The sequence below is a fragment of the Alosa pseudoharengus genome, unplaced genomic scaffold, assembly GCF_046254945.1.
Source record: "Alosa pseudoharengus isolate Yale_2024_CS ecotype anadromous, Long Island Sound unplaced genomic scaffold, YU_APseudo_1.1 YU_APseudo_1.1_scf_18, whole genome shotgun sequence".
NCBI lineage: Eukaryota > Metazoa > Chordata > Actinopteri > Clupeiformes > Clupeidae > Alosa > Alosa pseudoharengus.
In genome coordinates, this window is record NW_027468650.1 from 31603130 (window position 1) to 31629289 (window position 26160).

General features: G+C 45.0%; 1 protein-coding gene across 10 annotated transcripts in view; it reads left to right on the forward strand.

The window, feature by feature from the left end:
- asap1b (ArfGAP with SH3 domain, ankyrin repeat and PH domain 1b) overlaps nucleotides 1-26160 on the forward strand; it is an 80343-nt gene that overhangs the window by 30447 nt on the left and 23736 nt on the right. For all 10 annotated transcript variants that reach the window (XM_076290928.1, XM_076290929.1, XM_076290933.1 and 7 more), the window contains exons 4-15: nucleotides 3832-3904; nucleotides 6072-6217; nucleotides 13926-14000; nucleotides 15930-15979; nucleotides 16347-16476; nucleotides 18999-19084; nucleotides 20159-20234; nucleotides 20348-20434; nucleotides 21615-21715; nucleotides 21831-21900; nucleotides 25231-25318; nucleotides 25515-25563. In XM_076290928.1, the coding sequence (XP_076147043.1) occupies nucleotides 3832-3904; nucleotides 6072-6217; nucleotides 13926-14000; nucleotides 15930-15979; nucleotides 16347-16476; nucleotides 18999-19084; nucleotides 20159-20234; nucleotides 20348-20434; nucleotides 21615-21715; nucleotides 21831-21900; nucleotides 25231-25318; nucleotides 25515-25563 (1031 nt within the window). The remainder of the gene's footprint in view (nucleotides 1-3831; nucleotides 3905-6071; nucleotides 6218-13925; nucleotides 14001-15929; nucleotides 15980-16346; nucleotides 16477-18998; nucleotides 19085-20158; nucleotides 20235-20347; nucleotides 20435-21614; nucleotides 21716-21830; nucleotides 21901-25230; nucleotides 25319-25514; nucleotides 25564-26160) is intronic.

The following is a 26160-nucleotide window of genomic DNA, read 5'->3' on the forward strand; positions in this document are numbered from 1 at the left end:
GAGATCAAAGAGGTCCTGTCCCGGAGTGAGAGAACTTGAGGGGGTGCGGGCAGCTGTGGTTGCTAATGGGGTTGGGGGGGATGGGGGTGGGGGGGTGCTGGGTAAAATCTGTCCTAGGGTTGAAGTTGGGCTTGCTTAATTACATCGTGAAATTTAATTAGCCCAATGTTCCAAGCCCTGCCTAGGAGTACACACGCACACACACACACACACACACACACACACACACACACACACACACACACACACCAAACACACAAAGAGGACTGCATAATTTATGTGTGGTGGTGTTTACTGTCCCCAGGAGCGGATGTATGCTAGGTGTGTGTGTGTCTGTGTGTGTGAGTGAGTGATTGTCTGGGGCCAGTGCAGCCCAGCGAAGGGACTATGGGTCTCTACACACGTCTGCTGCCACCATCCACCTCTGGCCCCCTTCAGCTCCTCTCATTCCCTCTCTCCCTTCTTTCCCTCCCTCACTCCTCCTCTCATTCCCTCTCTCCCTTCTCTTTCCCTCCCTCACTCCTCCTCTCATTCCCTTTCTCCCTTCTTTCCCTCCCTCACTCCTCCTCTCATTCCCTCTCTCTCCCCTCTTTCCCTCCCTCACTCCTCCTCTCATTCCCTTTCTCCCTTCTTTCCCTCCCTCACTCCTCCTCTCATTCCCTCTCTTTTCTTCTCTTTGCCTTCCTCACTCACTCCTCATTCCCACTCACTCCTCTCATTCCCTCTCTCTCCCCTCTTTCCCTCCCTCCCTCACTCCTCCTCTCATTCCCTCTCTTTTTTTCTTCTCTTTGCCTCCCTCACTCACTCCTCTCATTCCCTCTCTCTTCTCTTTACCTCCCTCACTCCTCCTCTCATTCCCTCTCTCCCTTCTTTCCCACCCTCCCTCCCTCACTCCTCTCATTCCCTCTCTCTCTTCTCCTTCCCTCCCTCACTCACTCACTCCTCATTCCCTCTCTCTCTTCTCCTTCCCTCCCTCACTCACTCACTCCTCATTCCCTCTCTCTCCCCTCTTTACTCCCTCACTCACTCCTCTCATTCCATCTCTCTCTTCTCTTTGCCTCCCTCCCTCACTCCTCTCATTCCCTCCTTAGTGTGTCTGGGTAGATAAATCTGCTCTGGCTTTATAAGCTACTTCCCTAAGACTAAAGGGCTTTATCGGTGAGATAAAGGCTTGGATGAAGGTGGCTGTGTCTAGTAGCTCCCTCTGGGAGACATCAAGGGAGAGATGTGAAGGGAGTATATATATATATTATATATAAGTATATAAGTATATATACTTTTTGGATCCCGTGAGGGAAATTTGGTCTCTGCATTTAACCCAATCGGTGAATTAGTGAAACACAAACAGCACACAGTGAGGTGAAGCACACACTAATCCCGGCGCAGTGAGCTGCCTGCTACAACGGCGGCGCTCGGGGAGCAGTAAGGGGTTAGGTGCCTTGCTCAAGGGCACTTCAGCCGCGGCCCACTGGTCGGGGCTCGAACCGGCAACCCTCCGGTTACAAGCCCGTTCTATTTTCATTTTCCACTACGGTGCAAGGACTACTGGACCTACAGTATGTTGACAAAGCCTAATAATTTTGCTCTTCAAGTTTAGACATTGTGCAAGATTAGGCTGTTATTGCTGACATCTCTATCATTAGGTGTAGTGTAGGTCTAAGGGTGAGGATGGATTTTTGAGGCCTGTGTGGGTTTTAAACCCCTCCCCTTTCAGTCCAGCTTCTCTCAAACACATCTCAGAATAGATGAGTCATGTTACCCTCTCTCACTTCACCCCAGCAGCGGTCACCACTCTCTCACCTCCTTCGAAACTCTGTGGCCACTCACTTTGAGCTCCCAGAATCCCTTGAGTGAGTTTCCATGTAGCGGTGCGCTCGGGAGAGGAAGCAGCTGCACCAGAGGAGCGGTCCAGCGGGAGCTTCCCCTCTCGCGCCCAACACCACAGTGACATCAGCATTCTTTCATCGGCACGCACTCCTCTGTCCCCAGAGGAAAATACCTCGGGATTCCGGCTGCACTCCCAAACATTCCCGACGTTCCGATCTGTAAACAAACATCTGGTCCTTATTTTACATTTTTCATTGAGGGAAAATTCATAATTATATCCAGAGGAATGCTTTCATGGAAAATCCTTTATTCCTTCCTTCACCAAATTATAGTGAAGAGAAGAGGAGTAACCCTTTACAGAGTGCATTGAAAATGTCAGCTTATGTAAAAATACATAAATGCAGAGTGGTGGAGAACCAACTTCCCACTGGCGAATGTGCCTAGCATTTTGATAAGTGGTACTCAAGAGTCTGCCTGATGACATATTAGACGTCATTATGGGCTGCATTTTCTTTTCTTGCCTTTTTTAGTGGGATTCTGTGCAGCAGCGAGGCTGGTCTTCCTGCTGCCTGACAGTGAAGTGAAAGCCCTTGTGTTTGAGAGCCGCGGCAGGCGCGGATGAATCATGACTTGTCCCTGGTCAGATGCCACCAGAGGAAGCACTTTGTTATTCTGAGCTGCCTAGTGCACACACAAGCAGCTTGTGGGCTCTTGCGACCAGGGCGCTCGCGAGTGTGCATGTTAATCAGCTGTGCAGAGCGCGGACAAAAAGGCCTGAAATCTGCTGGCTCTTGGTCTGCACCATGCACTCCAACTGGTGCCAAGACAAGAGAGAGAGAGAGACGAGAGAATACATCTTTTCTTAACAATTTTCCTCTGAATTTCATCACTATCTTTGGCCATTGTTGTGTTTGTATTGGACTTATTTATTGCCAATGATTCATTTTTGTAGTTGAATCTAGTTGGAGCTGCTTGATTTTGAGAGAGAGAGAGAGAGAGAGAGAGAATGGGATTAATGCTTCATTTATGCCAAAGTAGTAAACAGCTGCGTAGGAAATGGTGGTCAGTTGTGTGTGTTGAACAAATGCTAGTGTCCAAACAGGCAGATGGCCTCTATCTCATAATTGGTGGTGGTGTTAAGCTGACAGTTTGTTTTTCTCCAGTAGGCTGTCCTGGTTTCCCTTCTCTGGCGATGTTATCTTTTTATACAGCAACAGGGATGTGCTGCTGAAGTGATGGGTTGTAGTTTTAGAGGAGGGAAGGACTGGGAGAGGAGGAGAGAGAGAGGAGAGAGAGGGGTGAGAAGGATGAAGAAAGAGGGAGTCGGATGAAGAGAAGAATGCTGAGAGATGAAGAGATGGAGTAAAGGAGAGCGAGGGAGGGTGTGCTCTGATGATTCAGTGCAGCATCTGCTGAGCTGTAGGCACTCTGCTCTTCTCCACAGTGTTTACCTCTACCTCTCCCCCTCTCTCTCTATCTCTCTCTCTCTCTCCCCGTCTCTCCCTCTCCCCCTCTCTCTCTCTCTTCCTGTTTGTCACTGTGCACCTGTGCATCCCTGGCTCTGCCTCTCCTTTTTCATCATATTCTCCGAGTCACTCTCACTCTCTCCTCTTAAAAACTTTCTTTTGGAAACGTGGCTTTGCTATACCCTTGGTGGGCGTCATGTCAAAGTGCTAGCGCTGTTTACATGCTAGCGCCTGTTCTTGGCAAATGCTAATCACACAGTAACATCACAGAATTGCCTGAGCTGTCTGTCTGGTAGTGGAGAAATATAATGCACAATGGAGGCCTAGCGACTCTACTGAATTTGTGTTTGAACACTAGAATCCTTGAAATTGTATGCCATCATAGTTATCCAAGAGAACATTGCAGTGCGAGATTGGAGAGATTTTGGATTCTACCTTGATTTTTTTTTTTAGATGTAAGCTGTGTGGATACTCAAATGAGAAATAGCCCCATGTACCCCGTGATGACCGTGTCCTTTCTCTGTCCCTCTTCTTCCAGGCGTTAGACCAGGACCGGACGTCACTGCAGAAAGTTAAGAAGTCGGTTAAAGCCATCTACGGCTCTGGTCAAGGTAAGAACCACTCCACCAACAGGATCAGTGAGACTGAGAGAATAATTAGCCTACTGTATCATGTTCTTGAAACTGAAACCATTGCAATGGATATTCAGTTTTGCAAAGAGAGCTTAAGGCTTGCAGGGAATATAGTGAATATGTATGATGGCTACAGTTGGAGCATCCATCACACACACACACACACACACACACACACACACTCTCTCTTTTATACATACACTCACACACACATACACACAGGGGCTTATATAAGCAGTTCAGAGCATTTGCTGTGAGAAATGCATGCTCTTGGGAAGGATGTGTGTGTATAAGAGCACTTTAAGCTGAGGCAGACCTCCCATTAAAACCAATAGGAGCAGATTACACAGCACATCAATATCTTTTTCCAAATAGTGTGGCATGAAGCCAGCTCCCATCTCTCATGCCACCCACACACACTCTCACCAAAGCACACACACACACATTGGCAACATTTATTTTTCAAATATTCACTCAGTCCTGCTCACTCCAAAGTGCTGTAACACACTCCTACTCATGTGTGCACCCACATTTTCTCACACACACACACTCGTAAAACGAGACATAAACAGATGCATGCACACACACACACACACACACACACTCACACACACACACTCACACTCACATGCCCACCTATTTACATTTACACACATGAGAAGGTCATCCTCGACTCACAGTGGCAGCGTGATGTGCCCCGTTCCATTAAAGCACACCGCTCAAACTGCGGGAGATGAAAGAGAAGGACAGGGCTCACTGCGTTTGTTTAGCCCTCTTAAACACATCTGTGTTTCCACGGCGATGATATTTCCTCGGCGTTCTTCATCACGGATAGCATGCTGGGAGAAACATCGGTGATTACAGCCCCTCCATCTCAGACGGTGAGAGAGACAGAGAAAGAGAGAGAAAGGGACAGAACAAGAGTGTTGTGGTTAATCAGTGTGATTGTCATCAGGATGCAGGAAGATGGCGTGGTATCAGGACTGCCGCGGTGCAATCAGGATGCACTGCACACACACACACACACACACACACACACACACACAAGCAGTGGGACAGCGGCACGCTCCTGCAAACAGGGTCCCATTTTAACCATCCCTGTGACGCTCCCCACACTCCTGCTCACAGCTGACACCCTCATTTATGCAGTGATTTCGAAAAGCAGGGAAGCTCACCTGCGGGATTTGTCTTGCTGTGAATGAATATATTTGATGGAGATTAACAGAACAGAATGAGCAGCTTTTTTAATGTCTTCTCATCCCTAATATATTGGCCAGGAGTTTACAACCCAGAAGTAATTTGAAGGTAGCTTGGAAATATCACTAACGTTTGGTCGAGACGTATGTCTGGCTCAAACTAGCGCACAACCTCAACGTCATCGTTCTCAGCTACTCCCTCTGATCGCTGATTGGACCTGCAGATTTTTGCAGGAGAAAACCCGCGAATATACCGCAGACCCAGACGACGTACTGAAGGGAAATTAAAATTGAGCGGAAGTACGTAGGAGGGCGGAGTCAGGCTAATTTGAAGGCTCACATCATCAACCTTTTCCCTCATTTATTTAACTCATTAGCGGTGAACCCTGTTTATCCTGCTAAATATGAACTAAATATGCGTCTCAGTCAGCCTGACCGGTGTGGAACTGATGAACATGAGTGTGTTGTAATTTGGTTTGGCTTGTTTACTTACTGCCTGGCTCCCACTCGGCATCACTTACAGCCAGCCGTGAGCAGCCGCCTTTAGAAACCGTGAGTCACATTATGACATGGTGTGTGTGTCGCCGTGGAGACCCGACCGCCTTTGACATTGGCGTGGCTGGCGCCATATTGTAACAAACTGACCTGCTGGGAGACCAGATTGCCGTCATGTCTCTATCGTGCACGGCACAGGAAAGTTGGCGTGTAGGAGAGGCGTCTTGGTGTTGGCCCTTGGGGCGCTCCTAAGTTCTGCTGTAGCTTATCTTGTTAACTCCTGTCTAATTCTCCCTTTGTGTCTCTCTTCCTCTCTGTGTCTTTGTGTTGGGGTGACTGTGTGGATGGCCCTTTGTGCTTGGCTGTGTGTTTATATATATATATGTGGCATGTTTGTACGTGTGTGTGTTTACGTTCACATTGTGTGTGTGTGTGGTTGCACGCTCTCTGAACAGACCATGTGCAGAATGAGGAGAACTACGCTCAGGCCCTGGACAAGTTTGGCAGCAACTTCATCAGCCGGGACAACCCTGACCTGGGCACGGCCTTCGTCAAGTTCTCCACCCTCACCAAGGAGCTGTCCACTCTCCTCAAGAACCTGGTGAGTGACTACTGGCCAGCACCGCCCACTGGGAGACTGGGGGCCTGTCCTCTGGTCCACTCAACTTCTACTGGCACTCATTGCCTTTATGAGTAGCATATGGAGTTTATGATATGGTAATATTAGATTGCCTGCATTTTTACCTACATTTTTGTTTTTATTCTAAATAATAGTTGAAGCAATGTTCATAACTCATGTCATGTGTACAGTTAAGTAGTTATAGTTAGTAAGGCAAGGCAAGGCAATTTTATTTGTCTTCACAGCTCTTCACAAGGCAAGTAGAAAGCTCCATTGGCTTGAATGGGATTTCCCAAAGTTCTACGGTAAAATATTTTCATGTAATTACCGCTGCAAACATATAATTACCGCTGTCAATGGCAACGGGTTTTGTGCTTCTGATACGTCTTTCATATCACTACGCAAGGACTGGAACTTCATTCAAAAGTGAAAGCAGACGGTTGATCAGCTGTGTTCTAAAGAATGTTTGATTCAAGTTCAGCGTGTGTTGTTGCAAACTACCGTATTTGTTTCTCAGCAAATACCACGATGAACGGTAACAAATAGGCTAGGCTATGTAGGCTAAAGTCATATCGTGGAGAGTTTATTATTTTGTTTTGGCAAGTAGCCGTGTAATAAGCAGGATTATGTATAGAACGCCGGCACGGTAGGCACGGCTGAAGTGCCCTTGAGCAAGGCACCTAACCCCTCACTGCTCCCCGAGCACCGCTGTTGTTGCAGGCAGCTCACTGCACCGGGATTAGTGTGTGCTTCACCTCACTGTGTGTTCACTGTGTGTTCACTGTGTGTTCACTGTGTGCTGAGTGTGTTTCACTAATTCACGGATTGGGATAAATGCAGAGACCAAATTACCCTCACGGGATCAAAAGAGTATATATACTTATACTTATACTTAAATAAGTCCCACCGGAACAAGACCGGTTCGCCCTGTCGGGACTTATTTTCCCAATAATGACCGGCGTTCTATACATTATCCCTTACATATTTCATACCAAGGCAGTTCAATGTGCTTTACACATCATCATGTGATTAGACCAGATAAAGACAATAAACTAAATAAATGTAATAAAATAAGAAAGAAAGAAATACAAAATGGAAGATAGAAAAATGATAGAATAAAAGAAAGGGAAGATGCATTTAAATAAATGAGTAAATATGGAAATAATAAAATAAAATAAATGGAAATGAAATAGAAATAATAAAATGGGTAAAATAAATAAGAATAAAATAAATTTAGCCATTAACCAAATGGTATATTAAGTACAGTTCTACGTAAAGTACAATGAAGCCACCACACTTACTGCACTGGTATTGGACACTGAGGGCCAGATGTACGTACATTTGCGTTATCAGCGTCATGGACAAACCGCAGATTGCGATTTTTTTGCAGATTGCGTATTTATCAAACTAGTGTTAACTGCGCCTTTCTCCGCCCATAAACGCAATTTACGAACGTCCACAACTGAATGGCAGAGCCTATACAAGCGCAGTTGAATGAAGTTAACTGATGACAACATTAAAAAGAATCAAACGTTTAGCGGTCATGAAATTATACCATACATGATAAGATGTCAACAAGCAGGGAGATAATGAAGATCAGTAGTTTTACTCAAAGTGCTTGTGCACGTAGGCTATGGAAAATTGGTCAAATCTAATTCAAGTAGGAAAGTTTAAGTAAATGATGTGAAAGTGAAAGTAAGACATTCAAAAGGCCAACGAAAGTTAAGGTTGCTTTTGATAGTACAAATACTTACAAAACAGGTGCTCTAAATAGCGATTTTGTTGTCTTTGAAAGGTTCTCTTATTGACGCATTGAACTGCAATTTGGATTAACACCTGCTTTTACAAGGCGGAAGTATTTAGGCGTGCGCTTTCAGGAGCAGTCTCATGGCAATTAGCCATGTTCAGCTCCCGCGACAGGCAGTTTGCGCTTTTACATCATTGCGGCCTGTTTGTACATACCTCGCAATGATTTTACACGCATGTTGCGAAACAAATATGCCTGAATTGGGCGCAAACACGTTAGTACATCTGGTCCTGAATCTTTGACCGACCTTTTAGTCAACAGTCTAACATACATGTTAATTTTATTCATGTTAATAAAAGGGTATACAAATACCCTTTTTTAAGTAGTTATAACTTATCTTTCAGTTGTAATCTTGGAAGTAGCAAGTCTTTCATCTGACATTGGAAATGTCACAGATTTTTCATGGTTTTTATGATGTGGCTTATTTTAGAGTTGTAACTTGGGGGAGATTGGCAGAGGTCTGTGATATATTACTTGGCTTTGGAGGCAAAATAGTAGGTGTTAAGTTCATAAGCTTGTTTTCTCTATCTCTCTCTCTCTCTCTGTGTGTGTGTGTGTTCCGTGGGTGGTTGTGAGTCTTTCTCTTGCTGCCATGTTTTGTAGCAGTAGCCCACAATGCCCAGCAGGGTGCCAGTTCATATATATGTGTGCGTGCACCTGCACACATTTGTATACGCTTGTCTGAAAAGGTTGCAGTTTAATTATGATGTCTTAATCTCTGAGTTTGTCATCACATGTGTGGGTGTGCATCTGTGCAGCCATGAATATGCATGTTTATGAAAGCTGCGAGCGAGGTTTTGGTTTTGAGGAGTTCAGAATAACATGTCTGAATCATATCTGTGTATGTGCCTGTGTGCCTGTGAGTGTATGCCTGTGTGCATTTGTGTTCGTGCTTGTGTGTTCTTGTGTCATATGTTTGATTATGCTTAGGGTTTTGTGAGTGTGTTTGACAAAGACCTATGGTCCTAAGTCGAGTCCAGTGTATACTTTTGTAAGAGTGGTGTGTGCTATTGCACACATTGCATACAATTGTATGTACTGCTGTATGCCCTGTCTACAGGATTTGTGGGTGGCATTTTTATTTCAGTTCCTACAAATCATCTAGACCTGCTGAATCCTTTGGGCTGTTCCACTATGTAGGAAAGATTGCATGTAGAGCCTGTGCCATGCCGAGAAATCCACCTTTTTACTGAGAATGTGTGCAGCCATTTGTAAGTCATGTTTTACAACTGCTGTGACACTAAGAATTAGTGTGCTGGTTTTATCCAGCTAGTGCTACAACATTCTACTTTATCTCTCTTTTTTTAACCCCTTCCCGTCATTGCATCACCATTCTGTGTCCTTTTGTGAAATGTTTTCTGTTTCATTCTTATGCATTCCCCCTCTCCTGCTGTCTTCTTCTCACACTGCTTCATCCCATATTTCACCACCAGCCATTTTTACTCTCCCATTCTCTCTTTTCTCTCTCCCTTCACACACATATACACACACACACACACACACTCTTTCTCTCTCTCTCTCTCACACACACACACACACACTCTTTCTCTCTCTCTCTCTCTCTCTCACTCACACACACACACACACACACACACACACACACACACACACACACACACACACACACATTCCCTCTAGCCAGCACTCCTCTCTGCCTCTCTAGAGTAACTAGATTAGGTTTATCGGTGTGGAAAACAGGCATCTCTGTCTGTCAAGGCAGAACTGGACAAAACAGATCTGCTCTCCCTTACATTCAGCCTGCCTCCATTACAGACCGCTGTGTGTTTAGGAGGGGCATGCCTTAATGTGAATGTTTGTATGAATGTAGTATTGTTAGGTAGGCTTTGGGTATTTGTGCGCATTGGAGAGGGAAAAAAAGCACAGAGAGTCTAAAAGAGGGATGGATACAAAAATGTGAAAACGGAAGTTTTCACATTTTGAGAAACGAGAGAGAAGGAGAGTGGACTGACTGTCCCTCTCTCTCTCACTCCTCCACCTGGACATGCCAGTGTTGCGCCCCCCCCCCCCATTACTGGTTTATGTCCCATAATGCCTGTATCATCAGACTGCGTGGCCCATGCGTGCGTGCGTGCGTGCGCGCCTGCCTGCCTGTCCATGCATGTATGTGTCTTGTAAAGGGAGGCATTAAGAAGGTCGTTAAGTCTTCTGGTAAACAACTCTTGCTCTCCTGGCTGATGACAGGGCAGCTTGTCTTTGCTTGGGAGGCCTTTACTGATCTGAGGACAGTCTGCTGGAAAGGTTGGAGAGGCCGTTGCTGTTGTGCATTAATGAGGCATGGGAGGAAAGGGGCTGACACGGTGCTAAGTTGTGTAATAAGCCTTTCGTCAGGCTCCATCAGATTCTCTTTGACCTTTTGATGAGAGGAAGCCTGGCTTTTTTACATTGGAACTAGGGGGGAACGATTTTGGAAAATCTAATTGCGATTTTTCTCACCAATATTGCGATTGCGATGCGATATGCGCACGCACGCACACACGCACACACACACACACACACACACAGACCCGCTCCTCTCCTCTGTAGGCTACTTGCACGTGAATCGGAACAAACTACTGTAGATTGTTGTAGCGCAAATAAATGCGGCCGAATGACCGTTTGGCTAGGTGTTAACTAAAGGTTAGCATCAACACCGCAGCGCAATACGCATGCATGCAAATTAACTAGTTTGTTCATATCACAACAAAGCCAATCGCGGAGACAAAACTCTTTAAACAGGCAAAGTTATCAGCAGTTAGCAGCATGTATGTAGCCTAGAGCCTTAGCTGGTAAGCTAATGTTAGAACAGCTGGGTTTTTGGTGGTTAGCTGTGTCAACTACTTGAGGATAGCATTATGCATCCTGTGAGATGAAATGTTTGTGCCGCAAATGCAAATGCCCCCACTTTCACTGTACTCCAGTAAAAAAAGTCCCCAGTGCACAGATGAGTGCAGCCTAAACAGTCGTGGAGTTTTAATCGTCAGCTGGACAAGTGAATGAAGTTACCAGCCAGAGTAGCAGCACAGGGTTTTTATGAACTAGAACCAGGGGCATGGCAGGTTCGAGCAAAAGGTAATGAAGAGGTTTATTTTTTAACCAAAGTAGCTCTAGTGATCAGACCTTTCTTGACACTGTTAGCTGGTCCTCTTGTTTACATTTTTTGCTTCTTCAGTGGTCGGTGTTAACAGTCGGTGGCGCGTCGTCAAGCGCAAGTATAAATGCGTTTTGTTGACGTCACATATTACGAATCGCAGCCTTTGCGGTTTGAAAATCGCGTTTCATCATATCGCGATATTATCGCAAATGCAATAAATCGTTCAGCCCTAATTGGAACAACAGAAACCTGGGGATTTATGGGGAACTGGAAGAGAGTCATGTGTAGGTATAGACAGGCAGTACACACACACACGCATACACGCACACACACACACACACACACACACACACACAAACTAGGGGTGGGCGATATGGACAAAAAATAATATCTCTATTTTTTGTGATTTTGACGATAACGATAATTAGTCGATATCCTTTAAAAGAAATTTGTAAAAGTCTGAGTTACTTTACAGCTCATTATTTATGAATAGCATCAATACAATACTAACCAATAACCTAATCTAATTTTTAACCAAATCAACCAATGCATTGTCACTCTATGACACATTTCCAATTCTGCCCCCACTTGTGTGTGTGGCAATGACATGGTCTAGCCAGCTACATTAGAGAAGATGAATTAGGCCTGACAGTTTCCCAAGAGAAAGTCTGAAGCTTAAGTTCCCTTCAAAAACCTTTACTTAGGATTCACTGTAAAACTAAGCAGACCAACAGAGTACATCTCAGTTATTTCCTTCAATGTTTTGTTTAAGAGCAATTATGTACAGTAGGTAGTAGTACATTCCAAGTTACAGAATAGAAACTAATGTGTTAGCTTATGGCTAATGTATATGAGAAATCCCATAGAGATGCTAATGGTTAGCATAATCGATAAATATAGATATTTAGAGCGAACTTCAGACCATTTACAAAAGGGTTAGGCCTACATGAAAAGAGTTCTTTGTTTACAACTGACTATTAAAATACTCAAAGGCTAATGTTTTCTCTCCATATAATACCATGTAGGAAAAAACGTGACTCATCAATGATACTTGAACAGAAGTAGCCGCACACAATCCCAAGTAGCCTACCTCTAGCTGCACAAAATAAACATTAGGCGTGCGTGTGACAATGTTGAACGTGGACCCACTAGTGATCATGTGACACTTGCTCTGCTGCAGCCAGGGGCTTCTCCCGCATACACCTCCTGGATTTAGTAAATGTATGGGGTTTCAATGTGTGATTTCAAGTGTAATTTAAATACTCGATAATGTCAATTTGCACATCGTTAAAACAACAATCACAATATTATCACAGACGATATATATCGCCCACCCCTAACACGAACACACGTCCACTGAGATATGAGTTAAAGATGTCAGGATATGCAGACTCGCACACCCTCAATGTCGCTGCATACACACATTCCTTCTTTTGAGCAGATGGGACATCTTTGCTCTCCTATGCTAGAGATGAGAAAGAGTCTGTGGGAGAGTCCCTGTGTGTGTGTGTGTGTGTGTGTGTGTGTTTCTTAGTGGCTTACACGTCAGTGTGGGTGTCACCTTCCTGTGGCATTTGCCACTTTTAAATCTAGACTTCCAATTTTCTGTGGTAACAGAGATCCCATTCTGTGGGTGTTGAAATGGTGCACGTGCGTGTGAGCATGCTCACTAGCTGGTCAGACGTGGAAGAGAGTGGAGCAGCTGGTGCCAGTGTGATGTGAACGCACAGACACGTAGTTCTGTAGGCATCAGTCAACTGGGTGATCCTTTTGTTCACTAATAATCTACAAAGTTAACATATGGGAATTTTGTAATCCAAAAAGAGAAGGCTAAAGCCCTTGTGTCATTTCCTTTGTAATTTAATTTGTGAGTAAAAGGCCAACTGTAACATTGCTCTTGTACCGTTTAGCCACTAAATATTTCAATTTGGCCTTTTTTGGTCTTATGACCTCATATTCATAGTCACATAACCTTTGTCTTTAACTCTGAATCTCTAATGGCTTTTTCTTTCTACAGTGTAGTCATATTTACAGAACTATAAGTAGCCATTAACTAAATGGTATATTAAGTACAGTGTACAAGTACAATGAAGCCACACTTACTGCACTGGTATTGGGCACTGAATCTTTGACTGACCTTTTAGTCAACAGTCTCACACTCTTCTGTTCCTGATGGGCATTAAAACAAACAGAGAGAGAGAGAGAGAATTGTGTGCTTTTGCCCCCTCATGTAATGGCAGTGCACTGTGGTGAAGTGGGTCAGGAACTCCGTTTTGTGCTGCTTTTGGTCAGGCCCCTGCTGTCGAGCCGGAAACGAGCATGCAAGATAGCAGGGGCTGGTGGGAGCTCTTTGAATCTCATTACCAAATCAATATTGTTTTAGTAGGCCACGGAAAAGCAGCTTGCGTGCTAACAGTGCCCTGCTATAGTATGGAGCGTCAGCATTGCGCAGGCTGTGCAGTCAGGCATCGATTTCTAGAGAGAGAGAGAGGGGGGGGGGGGAGAGACAAAGGAAGTGAAAAAAGAAGTGACACAAAAACATGAGAGAGAGGGGTGCCACTTGGTCGTGTCAGCTCTTGTGTGCTCTAGCAAGGAGGAAGCCTTGGTTGGAATGTGCTGATAGATGAGATGGATTTTTTTATCACTTTTGTCCTCTTCTGTGCCATTGCTCTTTCATGTGCTTGTGAAGCAAGATTATTTATGCTCTCCATGTCCTTTTTTTCTCCCCATCTCTCTCTACCTCTCTTTTTAATGTCTCTTTCTCTCCCTCTCTCTCTCTCTCCATCCCTCAGTTGCAGAGCCTGAGCCATAATGTGATCTTCACGCTGGACTCCCTACTGAAGGGGGACCTGAAGGGAGTGAAGGGGGTGAGTGGACACTCCCCATTCTCACTGATACACACATCACCCCTCAGAGAGAGAGAGAGAGAGAGAGAGAGATCGAATCAAAGAGGAGGAATAGAGGGATGACTAAGTGAGATATGAGAAGAGAAATAAAAGACAGCGAGAGAGACTCCAGGAGAACTCCTGATCTGACGGTCAGGCTTGTCTGGACAGCATCAGCAGCTTCCAATCTGAGAGAGACAGAAGTGTGGATGGAGACAAGTTGTAAGGAAAGAGACATTTTAGTGCGATTGAATGAGACGATAAGTAACTACGAGGCTAGAAGCCAAAGATAGAGAGGTGGAAACAGAGGACAAATGATGGAAGGAAGCAGCAAGATGGATGGGGGGAGGAAGAGGAGGGGGAGAAATTGAGGGAAAAGAGGAGGCAGTCAGATTAGCTCTAGTCAGTGACTCTGTTTCCCCCCCCCCCCCACACACACACACACACACATACATCCATCTCCCTGCTCCATGTTGTGTTTGGAACAAGCACTCAGGGTAAGCAGGTTGTGACCTCGGCGACTTAGCAACATGGAAGGCGTGGCCCTGGCACGCAGACACACAAACAAACAAACTGCCCCGATCCCAGAATACCCCCTCCGAACCTGACATCCTCCTTAAGACGAGGACAGCAGACTGCTTGTCAAAGATTAGGGGGAGCAGTGCAGCCTTGTGGGAAAAAAAAAAACCTTGTTAGCCTAGCTGTCACAAATAGCAGCAATGCTAATGATACCACAGCAAGACTGAATTAGACAAAAATATGCCACCATGACCTCAGAATAATGCAGAAATACAATTTTGTGGTAAAATGTTTTTCTCTGTTTGGCATTGAGTCTGCCACTGCCCACTGACACCACCACTTCACCCTCATGGCCACAAAATCCATTTAACCTAAGCCCTCACTAAAGAATAATCACTATCCACTGTCCAGCAGTTAATAACGCTGGCTTAAAATGATCCACCACACTGACATTGATGTAAAACGACCACTAGTACATGTAAACTTGGCTGCTACCCCAGTAGCAGAGGCCACTGGATGTTCTCATCTACATCTGTTAGCTTTTTTCCATTGAAGCTCAGCTTTGTCCAACTGCCCCACTGTTAATGCTAAAAAGTGTAGTTTGGCATTAACCAACACTGTCATTAAGGTAAAGCTGCCACTGTAGATGTCTAATTAGCCACCAGCATCATGGGTTAAGGCTACTGGAAGTACACACACTTATCTATTGTTGTTAGTGTTATCATTGGAGCTCAGTATTGCCCTGCTGTACTCGTCTTCCCCTGTCTGGATTGTTAGCGTTGGAGCTCAGTGTGTTCCACTGTCACAACAAGTCATCAGATGCTCTCTGAGGCCCATCCAAGCGCTCAAGGCAGCGGACCAGTGACGCAGCCATTAGAGTGCGCCTCCTGTGTGATCTTACGGTAGTAATGACGGCTCGGCCTCACCCCAAACCCCAAAAGCCACAGCTGCAGCAGCGCCCAGTCTGAGTGGAGCACAGCCTGAGCCAGCCTGTGTTGCAACACCAGGAGAGTTTTTCTTTTTTGAATGGTTCCTGGAGGGGCTCTCCTTCTCTTGCTCCCTTTCTTTCTGTCTCTAGCCGTCTTGCTCTCTCTGCTCCTTCTTCTCGCCTCTCACTTGTTTTTCATCTCTCTCTCTCTGTCACACTCTCTGTGTGTGTGTGTCTATCTCTCTCTCCCTCTCTCTCTCTCTCTCTCTCTGTCTCCCTTTTTCTCTCTGTTCGTCTCTCTCTCTCTGTCCTTCATGTGACTCCAGTCGGCCTCTTTGTGCAGCAGAGACCCCTTGTTGGCTGCTGGCTGCAGCTGGCTGATAACTTTGTTTTTCCTGTTTTTCAAATTTCTCTCTCTCCCTTCTCTTGCCTCCCCTCCCCTCCCTCCCTACTTCTCTGTCCAGGATTTGAAGAAGCCCTTTGACAAGGCATGGAAGGACTATGAAACCAAGTTGTGAGTGTGATAAGTTTTTCTCCTGTTCTGCACCCCCTCACCCCACCCTGTACACAGCCTCTCTTAATCCATGTCTGTTGTTAATGTGTGGTTGATGTCACTGCCTCACCATATTGCATACATTTTCCAGCATCATGCTCAAATTAAGACTATGCATTCTACATGTGTGAAGTCATTAAAAACAACTTTCATACAAATTGAAATAAAAAAAGAAAAGGAAACTAGAGCCAGAGGTGTGTGTGTGTGTGTGTGTGCATGCATGTTTGTGTGTGTGTGTGTGTGTGTGTGCATGCATGTTTGTGTTTGTGTGTGTGTGTGCGTATGTTTGTGCCGGTGTGTTAAATCTCACGGATGTTCCCAATCGCAGTACCAAGATCGAGAAGGAGAAACGGGAACACGCCAAGCAGCATGGAATGATCCGGACTGAGATCACTGGAGCCGAGATCGCCGAGGAGATGGAGAAGGAGCGCCGTCTCTTCCAGCTGCAGATGTGTGAGGTCAGACAGACACCACCCTGATGCCCACACACACAGACACACTCACCATTACCCACAATGCAGCTGCAGGGATGTGCCATCTTAACACATGTCTATCATTAGGAATAAATATGGAGGTCTCTGGAGAGCAGCACTGGCCTCTGAACAAGCTCTACAGGGAACTTGTTCTTTTGGTCAGAGTGTGAATGAACAAAGCACCTTTGCAGTACTTGCACGAGTCGAGCTGGACACATAAATCAGCTGTGTGAGCAGGCAAGCTTTATTCCCAGAGTACCAGGTTCTAGAGACTTGGACCACTATGAACAGAATACTCTAATTAAGATAAGCAAAGAGCATGATTGGGATGCGTTGCCATGGCGATCAGATCCCTGTGAGCACCAGTTGACTGACTGGTCATCAACCAAGAGGATAGACTACTGTGTAACTACTCCTGTAACCCCCACACACTCTGGCTGGAGTAGTTACACTCACACTCAAGCTGTGTGTGTGTGTGTGTGTGTGTGTGTGTGTGTACGCCTGCATGTGTGCTGTACGTGTGGAGGGGTCAGAGTCTCTGATGTTTTTGCTTCATTTTCCTGCTGTGCTCTGTCTAAAATTGAAATAGCCTCCTCATGTTAATTACCACTTAGAATAATTCTGGCTGAGCCTCGCAGATCAGAGACTTAAGGGAATAAGGCAAAAAAAGATCCTGCGTGCATCCGAGCTGATCTCTGAATATTGGGCTAAACAACACGTTCAGTCTGTGTGTGTGGATGCTGGATGTGTGTGTGAGGGGATGACACTCGGGGTGGTCAGGTCTGGATTGTATCTGGAGGACTGTGCCAGGCCAGCGGGACTGCCCATGACTGACTGTGAGCTCTGTGGCGTGCTGTGCTTTTCTCTCGTCTCGTTGAAGGGCTCTGTGACTCACCAGATTAGTGTGTTTGCTGCAGCCCCCCCCGCCCCTCTCTCTCTCTTCTTTTTCTTACTTTCTCTCTTTCTTTCTTTTTCTTTCTTTCTTTCTTTCTTTCTTTCTTTCTTATTTTCTTTCTCTTTCTTCCTTTCTCTGCCTGATTTTCTGTCCAGCAGTCTTCTGTAGCAGTTTCCATCTGTCTGCCTTTTGATTTTTCGTCTTTGCTCTGTCTCTCTCTCTCTCTCTCTCTCTCTCTCTCTCTCTCTCTCTCTCTGTCTCTCTCTCTCTCTGTGTCTCTCTCTCTCTCTCTCTGTCTAGAATGTTGTGCGTTCATGTTTTTGTCTAGCCAGTTTCTCTCTCTCTGGCATGGTCCACTGGGCTCTCTTGCACGTGCTGCAGTGTCCTGCTTGGTCTGTGGCTTATCTCCCTGCTCCCTCTCCCTCTCTATATGGCTCTCGTGTCGCCTCCAGTCTTTCACAAAGTGAATAGACTTTTGCTTATTTGCTCTCTGTGTCCTCATTTTGCATTTTATCTTTTCCCTCTCGTTCTCTGCCTCTCTTGGTTCATGCTGCAGTGTGTGTGTGTGTGTGTGTGTGTGTGTGTGTGTGTGTTTGTTTGGCTCAGAGAAGGAGAGGTTTAGCAGGCTGAATTATTAATTGTAGTTGAAGCGCTTCCTCATTCACACAGAGTTTCAGTGGCGTCAGAGAACAGGACACCAGAAGATGTCAAAAGCATATGTATTCATGGGAATACAAGTGTACACACAAATCAATGCGCTCTTTAAGCATCTGGACCTCAATATGAAGGGCTATACAAAGAGAGGAACCCGAATGCGCACACGCACACACACACACACAGACACACACACAGACACACACACAGACACACACACATATATATACACACACACACACAGACACACACAAAGACACACACACACACAGCACTCCTCGTGCAGCGAAACCAGGCTAGATTAAATTCCTCTGCGGAGCTGCAAAATGGGCTGCAGCTGGAGCCCTCTGCAAGCTGTTGTGGATTTGCCTGCCACAAGATAAACCAGGATTAAGATTAATGTTTTATTCATTTGTATCGTGAGCATGTTTTATAGATTTTCGTTGTCTGCTGTGTTGCACTTTGTGTGCTGTTCTCAGACGTCCCGAATTAAACATGATCATAAGAGAGTGCTTTGTCTCCCATCCGCTCCTTCTGTGAGAGGAACGGCAATCGCTTCAGACGTCCAACAGACCTGATGCGTGTCATGGAATTTGTGAGACCCCCTGGTTGGTTGTTTGGTGGGATTTTCATTCTGCACCAGATGGGATCGGAGACGTTTGTCAGGATGTTGCATTGATCAGATCGCCACACTCCCCAGTTTGAAGCAAGAGGAACATGTCAGACAGCTCCGTGAACACAAGCGCACACAACAGGAGAGCTTTGTCAAAACGTCCCAAACCAAACTTCATTAAGCCAAAAGTAGAACACCAGTAGAAAACATTTTAGCACTACCTCTGAGTTATTAATAATACATCTTAAATATTAACCCTACATCCTATTTGCCTGCTAATGTTTTATGCATCCCGTAGAGCTCAAAGCTGGCATACTCCAAAACCTCTCTTCCTTTCCCCTGCAGTACCTGATCAAAGTGAATGAAATCAAGACCAAGAAAGGGGTAGACCTCCTCCAGAATCTGATCAAGTACTACCACGCACAGTGCAAGTAAGTCCTCTGACTCTAACTCTAAGTGTGCATAGTTTGAAGTTTGGAGTGCTAGGTTTGAAAAAAAAAATGAAGACCGTTACGTGTTCCTCCCTTATCCCCCAGACTCAGGTTGAAAGCTGTGTCTTTGTGTGGGAATTGAACTTCTCTGAAAGCCCAGAGCAATAGCTTTGCGTGAGTCATCAGTAATAGCTGAGGTTCAGGTGAAGGACAGCGAATATCAGCATGATATTAAACGATGAGTTTGCTGAATATAGGCCTCTTCAGACACATCACATTAAGGCCGCATCTGGCTGCACCGACTCTAATAGACCTTTGTCCTCGGTAACATCAGGTGCTATTTAGCGCAGTAGCACCATGACGACACTTGGCGCTTAGCCTGCAGTTTTCTGTTTTTATTTATTTCTTTTTGAGGGGGTTGGGGGTGGTTATGTCACCATGGCAACTCAGGCCCTCAGCAACTTTTCCTCCCGGATGGGTGCCTGTGCACTTCCAGATGACTTTTGGAAAGTACAGTCATATTTAGATCTTATAAATATTCAGAGGCAACATTCAGATGTGTCTTGACAGCGGGTGGATGGTGGGTTTGGGGCAGGGGGTGTAGTGTGGTGGTAGGGTGGGTTGGGGTTTTGGGGTGGTGTGGGGGAGGGTCATGCATTTGGGCTATTTCAGTAGCACTGAGTCAGTGCATCGTCTGTGTTGACAGTCTTGGCATTACACAGCTATTAGTCATGCGCATCAGCAGTGTTCAGTCGTCAGCGTAATAGCCTCAGGTCCAGCAGCCGCTTGGTATGGTAATAACTTCCATACTGTTGGATGAGAATAACAAAGCAAAGTGGGCAGGCTACACTGTTGTGAAAGTCTATCAGCTACAGTATTAAGGACAGAAATGGGGTTCATTTTTGTTAGTTTGTTTTCATTGTTGTGTCATGGATATTAACTTTGTTGCCATGCAGAGGTGCTAAGGAGGACCACATTAATTAGTTGCATAACACTCACATGTCATGTTGGTTCAGCAATTACAGTTCATTAATTTCCCTGTTCTGCGTCCTACCCCTTCTTTTCTCCTCATAGTTTCTTTCAGGATGGCTTGAAAACTGCTGACAAGTTGAAGCAGTACATTGAGAAGTTAGCTGCTGACCTCTACAATGTATGTACACGTCTACTTTTTTTTTCTGTTTGAGTTGGTTATATTTGAACTTGGGGGTCTGATGATTTCTCATCTGCATTCTTCAGCTGAAGTTCTTCATTGTTTGTTTGCAGATAAAGCAGACCCAGGATGAGGAGAAGAAACAGCTCACTGCTCTGAGAGACCTGCTGAAGTCCTCTCTGCAGCTTGATCAGAAAGAGGTAGGCCCAGAGAAAGGAGTGCATCAGAACCTTGTACTGGGTCCATTAAGAAAGTTCAGTTTGCTCTGAAAAAGATAGAATGTTAAATCTACTGTTAGCCATGTTAGTTTCATAGGGGATGGCATACCATAATGTTACACAAATATATTAAGAATGGGATTATAGTACTCCTGAAACACAACACGTTTCATTGGACTAGATTAAACATTCCACAAAACATACAACTAATGCTCTGTCCTGTGTCATATGGCCGAAGTTGAATCCCATTATTTATGTGCATAGAAAACATATAATATAATACATTGTCATATTATGCGTCATTGTAAAGGCAGGCTGTGGTGGGCTGTGGAGGAATGTTAGCATAGAATTAGCACTCTTCTGCTCAGTGGGTGGGTCTTGGTCTCTCACTGTAGCATTCACTGTATCACGTCAGTTATATTCACTGATTGATCCCCTTATGGCTCTGTAGTATGGCCTGGGCCTATGACAGTTACACGGCTGTGTTTGTGTGTTGGAAAACAAAACCGTTGTTTGGTTATGTGTGTTATATTCTTGATGAATTAATACACTGGTGCACTTTACTCACATGCTAGCTTTTTGCAACTTCACTTTGCAGCTGTAGAATTGTTATGCACTGCACTGCACTGATACACAGATACACAGGCGCGCCCACAGTTTCACTGCTACGTTCTTAAAGTATGGTCTCTCCACACACCACACACACACGATGCGCACACACACACACACACACACACACACACACACACACACACACACACACACACACACTAAAGGGTCACTAGCACCACCTGGCTGTATCTTTCATGTTGTTGTCCTATCTCTTTCTCGCTGCCTGTCCGGATTGAAGTCTAGGAGAGTAAGTCTGCTGCATGCTCACTGGCTATTATGTTTAAGACACCACTTCACTGACTGTCTGGTTTGCATGTGTTACTGTGCCAATAACTTCTCTGTCTGTGGTTGCTGTGTGCTTTTAAAATGTTTTATGGTGATGTGAAATAATGGTTTTGTGGTTGAGGTCTAGTTGATTTCATGATTGTCAGTGGAAGTTTGTGTTTGGACTTGTGTGTTTGGTGCATTTGTGTGACGTTTGTCTGAAGTTTCAGATTGCTGTATAATTGTATGTGACTGAATGTGTGTGTGTGTGTGTGTGTGTGTGTAGGACTCTCAGAGCAAGCAGGGGGGCTACAGCATGCACCAGCTACAAGGCAACAAAGAGTTTGGCTGCGAGAAGAAAGGCTATCTCATGAAGAAGAGCGATGGGTAAGATATACACACACACACACACACACACACACACACACAAATATATACTTAAACTTAAACACACATTTTAGAAACTGTCAGGTACACTGATCTCACAATATCATGTTTACAGGTTGCGGAAGGTGTGGCAGCGGAGACAGTGCTCGGTGAAGGGAGGCATTCTCACCATTTCCCATGCCACTGTGAGTATAACACACACACACACACACACACACACACACACACACTTTACCACAAGATACAGAAACCCAAATTAGGTTACTTCGGGATACGGCAGGAAACCGATACAAGTCCACTCCCTCATCCGCTAGCTGGTTGGCTGTCAGGAAATCACAGTGCTTGCTGCCATGGCGACAAAAGTGGAAATGATGAGTCAGCATGAAGGAAGAGCGTTCCACTGCACCAGCGTTCTGCTGCTGTATTTCCTTTTTCCTGTTCCTTTGGAATATTCTCTCATTCTCTCCTCTCTCTCTCCTCTCTCTCTCTCTCTCTCTCCATATGAATTTTACATGTAACTCATATGCAGGCCCACGACTACATGGGTCACTGTTGGATCAGTGAGGTTCCCCCATTAAGATGTATTTAGAATGTCTGGAGAGCTGATTACACAGAGAGGAGCACAGAGAGTGCACTTGTCCCTCTGAGACTTGGGTCTGACTCTGATATTTTGGGAACAGACTCTGGATCAGTCAGAGAGAGGCTGGCAGAGGCCAAGGCCGCCATGGCCTGTGTGCAGTCATTGTGGCAGACGAACTGCTGATGACCTCTCCTTCCCTCTCTCTCTCTCTCTCTCTCTCTCTTTTCTTTCTGTCTGTCTCCTGTTTTCTTTCTTTCTCCTATCTCTGCCTCTTTCCCTCCCTCTATCTCTCTGTGACCCTCTCTTCCTTTCTGCCTATATGTCTCTTTTTCACTCTCTCCCTCCCTCAATCTCTCTCTTTCCTTTCTCTCTTTCTTTCTTTCTCTCTCCCCCTCTGTTTCTGTCGCTCTCTTGTGCGGGCACGAGGCCAGTCTGTTACTCTGCCAGCTAATCCCTGCAGGACTGATAACTGCTTGTTAGTATCTGATTAACATCTCCTCCCCCCCCTCTCTATCCCCCTCTCTATCCCCCTCTCCCTCCCCCTCTCCCTCTCCCCTGTCTGTGTCCCCTCATCTCTGCCCAGCCCTCTGAGCTGCTGCTGGAGCTGGCCACAGCCCTGGCATGGAGCCCCAGGGCAGCAGTTTTGTGTGTGTGTGTGTGTGTGTGTGTGTGTGTGTGTGTGTGTGTGTGTGTGTGTGTGTGTGTGTGTGTGTGTGTGTGTGTGTGTGTGTGTGTGTGTGTGTGTGTGTGTGTGTGTGTGTGTGTGTGTGTGTGTGTGTGTGTGTGTGTGTGTGTGTGTGTGTGTGTGTGTGTGTGTGTGTGTGTGTGTGTGTGTGTGTGTGTGTGTGTGTGTGTGTGTGTGTGTGTGTGTGTGTGTGTGTGGGGGGGGGTTCAGCCACCATGATGGCGGTTGTTCATATAAAGTGGAATCATCTTTCATTGGTCTTGATTGGAATGATTCGAAACTGAAATGATACGAAACTGATATATATGAATATTTGAATATTTAAACCGAACTGAGCGTCTTGATGTATTTTTTACACTGCTTTGCACACACATTGAAGATTTATGCTGGGTGTCTCGCACTTAAAGAAATATTGACGCAGCTCTGTCTTTAATGTAAAAAACACTATCATGTTTTTTTAATCCAGATAAATTATACATTCTGATTTTGCATGGTAGTGCGCACTGTGCCCGTTTAATTATTGGCTGCACTTCAGTTCCACTCTATTTAAGCACAGTCGTCGTCTTTTCGTTTTTTAGGTCTAATTATTCCAATTTGAAGTACCACATCAGTGAACTTGAATTTGTGTCTGAATTAATATATTTTTTTATGGAAAACAGTCTAATATTGTGCACTCGCACGCCTATTACAAGTGAAAGACCACACACAGGAGTCTCTCTGGGAGACAATATGATGTGTAGAAGTTACGAGGTCGATCAACCAACTTTCCCTGTCAGTGGTAGTTTGTGTTCAAGCTAACTCCAGTTCCAAACCAGACCTCTTAACTATATTCCCTGAAGTGGGTGTTACATGTCTCTTTACAAAAACAGCTTGGTTGTTGCCACACACACACACACACACACACACACACACACACACACACACACACTCACACTCACACTCACACACACACACACACACACACACACTCTGCAAATGTTGCAACATGTTGTGAAACCACACTGACTGCCTGGGATTTCCCATCCACAATGAACACAACATGTAGAGAGCATAGCCTCATCAAAGACATGTTTTGAAATGGTGCACATCCACCACGTTCACTGCTGTCAGTCTACACATCTATATAATATGTAATAGTAATACAATAATAATATTATTAAGTCTATGTTGTTCTAGTTTAAATCCATGGGGCATGGTAGATGAGTGAGATCAATAATTGGGTCAGTGTGCTGTGGAGTGTGTCTGTCTGAGCTCCACTGAGCTGCCCTGCGGTGTGTGAATGGGTGTGGCGGGCGGCTGATGTGGGCACACACACACATTGTGTGGTTTCTCTCAGCAACGCTTGGAGGTGTGAAATGAGCTTCATGTCGCTCCGCTGCTGTGAATGCAGCCGGAGCGGCCTATCACAGCCTCTCGCCGTGCTCACCGAATGACTGTGAATGCGCAGCGAACATGGCTCCACCTCGTCTCCCTCCGTCACCTTCTGCTGTACAGTACACGCCTCTGATTGAATTGTCCTCCTGTCATCGCTTTTACAGGGGTTAAAGTTCTCTGCCACTACGACGGATATCCCATCAATTGATTTCTGTAGAGGACATGATATCATTGTAGACCCCAAGGGAAAAAATGTGCATATGGTAGAAGATAAATGAACGATCGCTTTTATTTTATTCTCATGCATCTGTCATTCATGTCGTTCTCTTGAAATTTGAGAATTTACAACATAAATTCACATTGTATTATGATAAAAGACATTGAGTAAGGTAGTGTAGCTATGTAGAAGCATATTTTATTCTAATGATGTTACGTTAGCGATAGTAGACAGTTAACGTTATGTCACAAATTTGTATGTGACAAAGTAGACACGAATAATGAGTTTATTTGATCAAAAATATGTGAAGTTTGAACCATTAAGATGTGCAAAAGGTGAATCAAATAGGCCAACCTTAAGATTTTAAAGTAGGCAATATGCCCGTAGGCCTATGACATCTTCAAAAATGCCTGATAAATTCAGGTACAGGTTTTAAGCCCTGCACTTTTTTGCTGATTCTTTATGCTGTTGTTTTCTGCTGCAAACAATTTATTGTTTTGTTGAAATTCAGTCTTCTTTGCATCTCCCTCTGCCTCCATCTCATCATTTTGTTCATTGCAACAAATTGAAGTTGTAGCGTTTGGTGCGGGGGTTTTTTAAGACTACAATTAAAATGCATCTCTCTCTCTCTCTCTCTCTCTCTCTCTCCCTCTCTATAGTCTAACAGGCAGCCTGTGAAGCTGAATCTGCTCACATGCCAGGTGAAGCCCAGTGCTGAAGACAGGAAGTGCTTTGACCTCATCTCCCGTAAGTCGTGCCACATGATTGACCTTGTACACAGAAACACAGAACACAGACACTCATACCCCCCTCCACACACACACACACACACACACACACACACACACACACACACACACACACACTATTCTCAGCAAAAACATAAGCTGTGTATGTGAGAGTATTAACAGACATGTAAACTCCTTCATTTACTTCTTCACAGACAATCGCACATATCACTTTCAGGCAGAGGATGAGCAAGAGTTTGTAATGTAAGTGACTATAAAATTCTTTCTGAAACTATGAAGAACCTGGCAACATATGCACGTGCATTCATTTTCCCTATTTTCCCTATTTTATAGTGGTATTTTTATGTCAGTCGTGCAGGTCAAGTTCATCTCCATGTTGTGTCAACCATAAAATAATTTTGAGATTGCTTGTGCATGGGTGACTGCACATTTAACCAAACTAGGTCAACAGCAATCAAAAATAAAGGCATGGCAAAGCTGCACTGGTATTGATGTTGAGTTTTGTCTCTGTAAAGCCCAATGCACTGGAGACTCAACTTTTTTGTGTGATAACCAGCACTTTGAATATCTCAAGACTAGTGCTATGTAATGCTATCTCCACAAGCCTTGTGTGTGTCTTACACAGCAGTATAGCAATAAGCACCAACTGGCCCACTGAGTCGTGCATTGTGAAAATAAAAGAACACAAGCCAGTCATTACACTGGAGCCCATTTAGGTTTCATTTCTCGTTTCATTTGTTTTTTTACTGCAAATTGGCATCTTGGGGATTATCGAGGAGGACCTACAACGGAAAAAGGACTGCCGCTTAAGTGGTGTTTTGTTTTATGTTTATGGAGCAC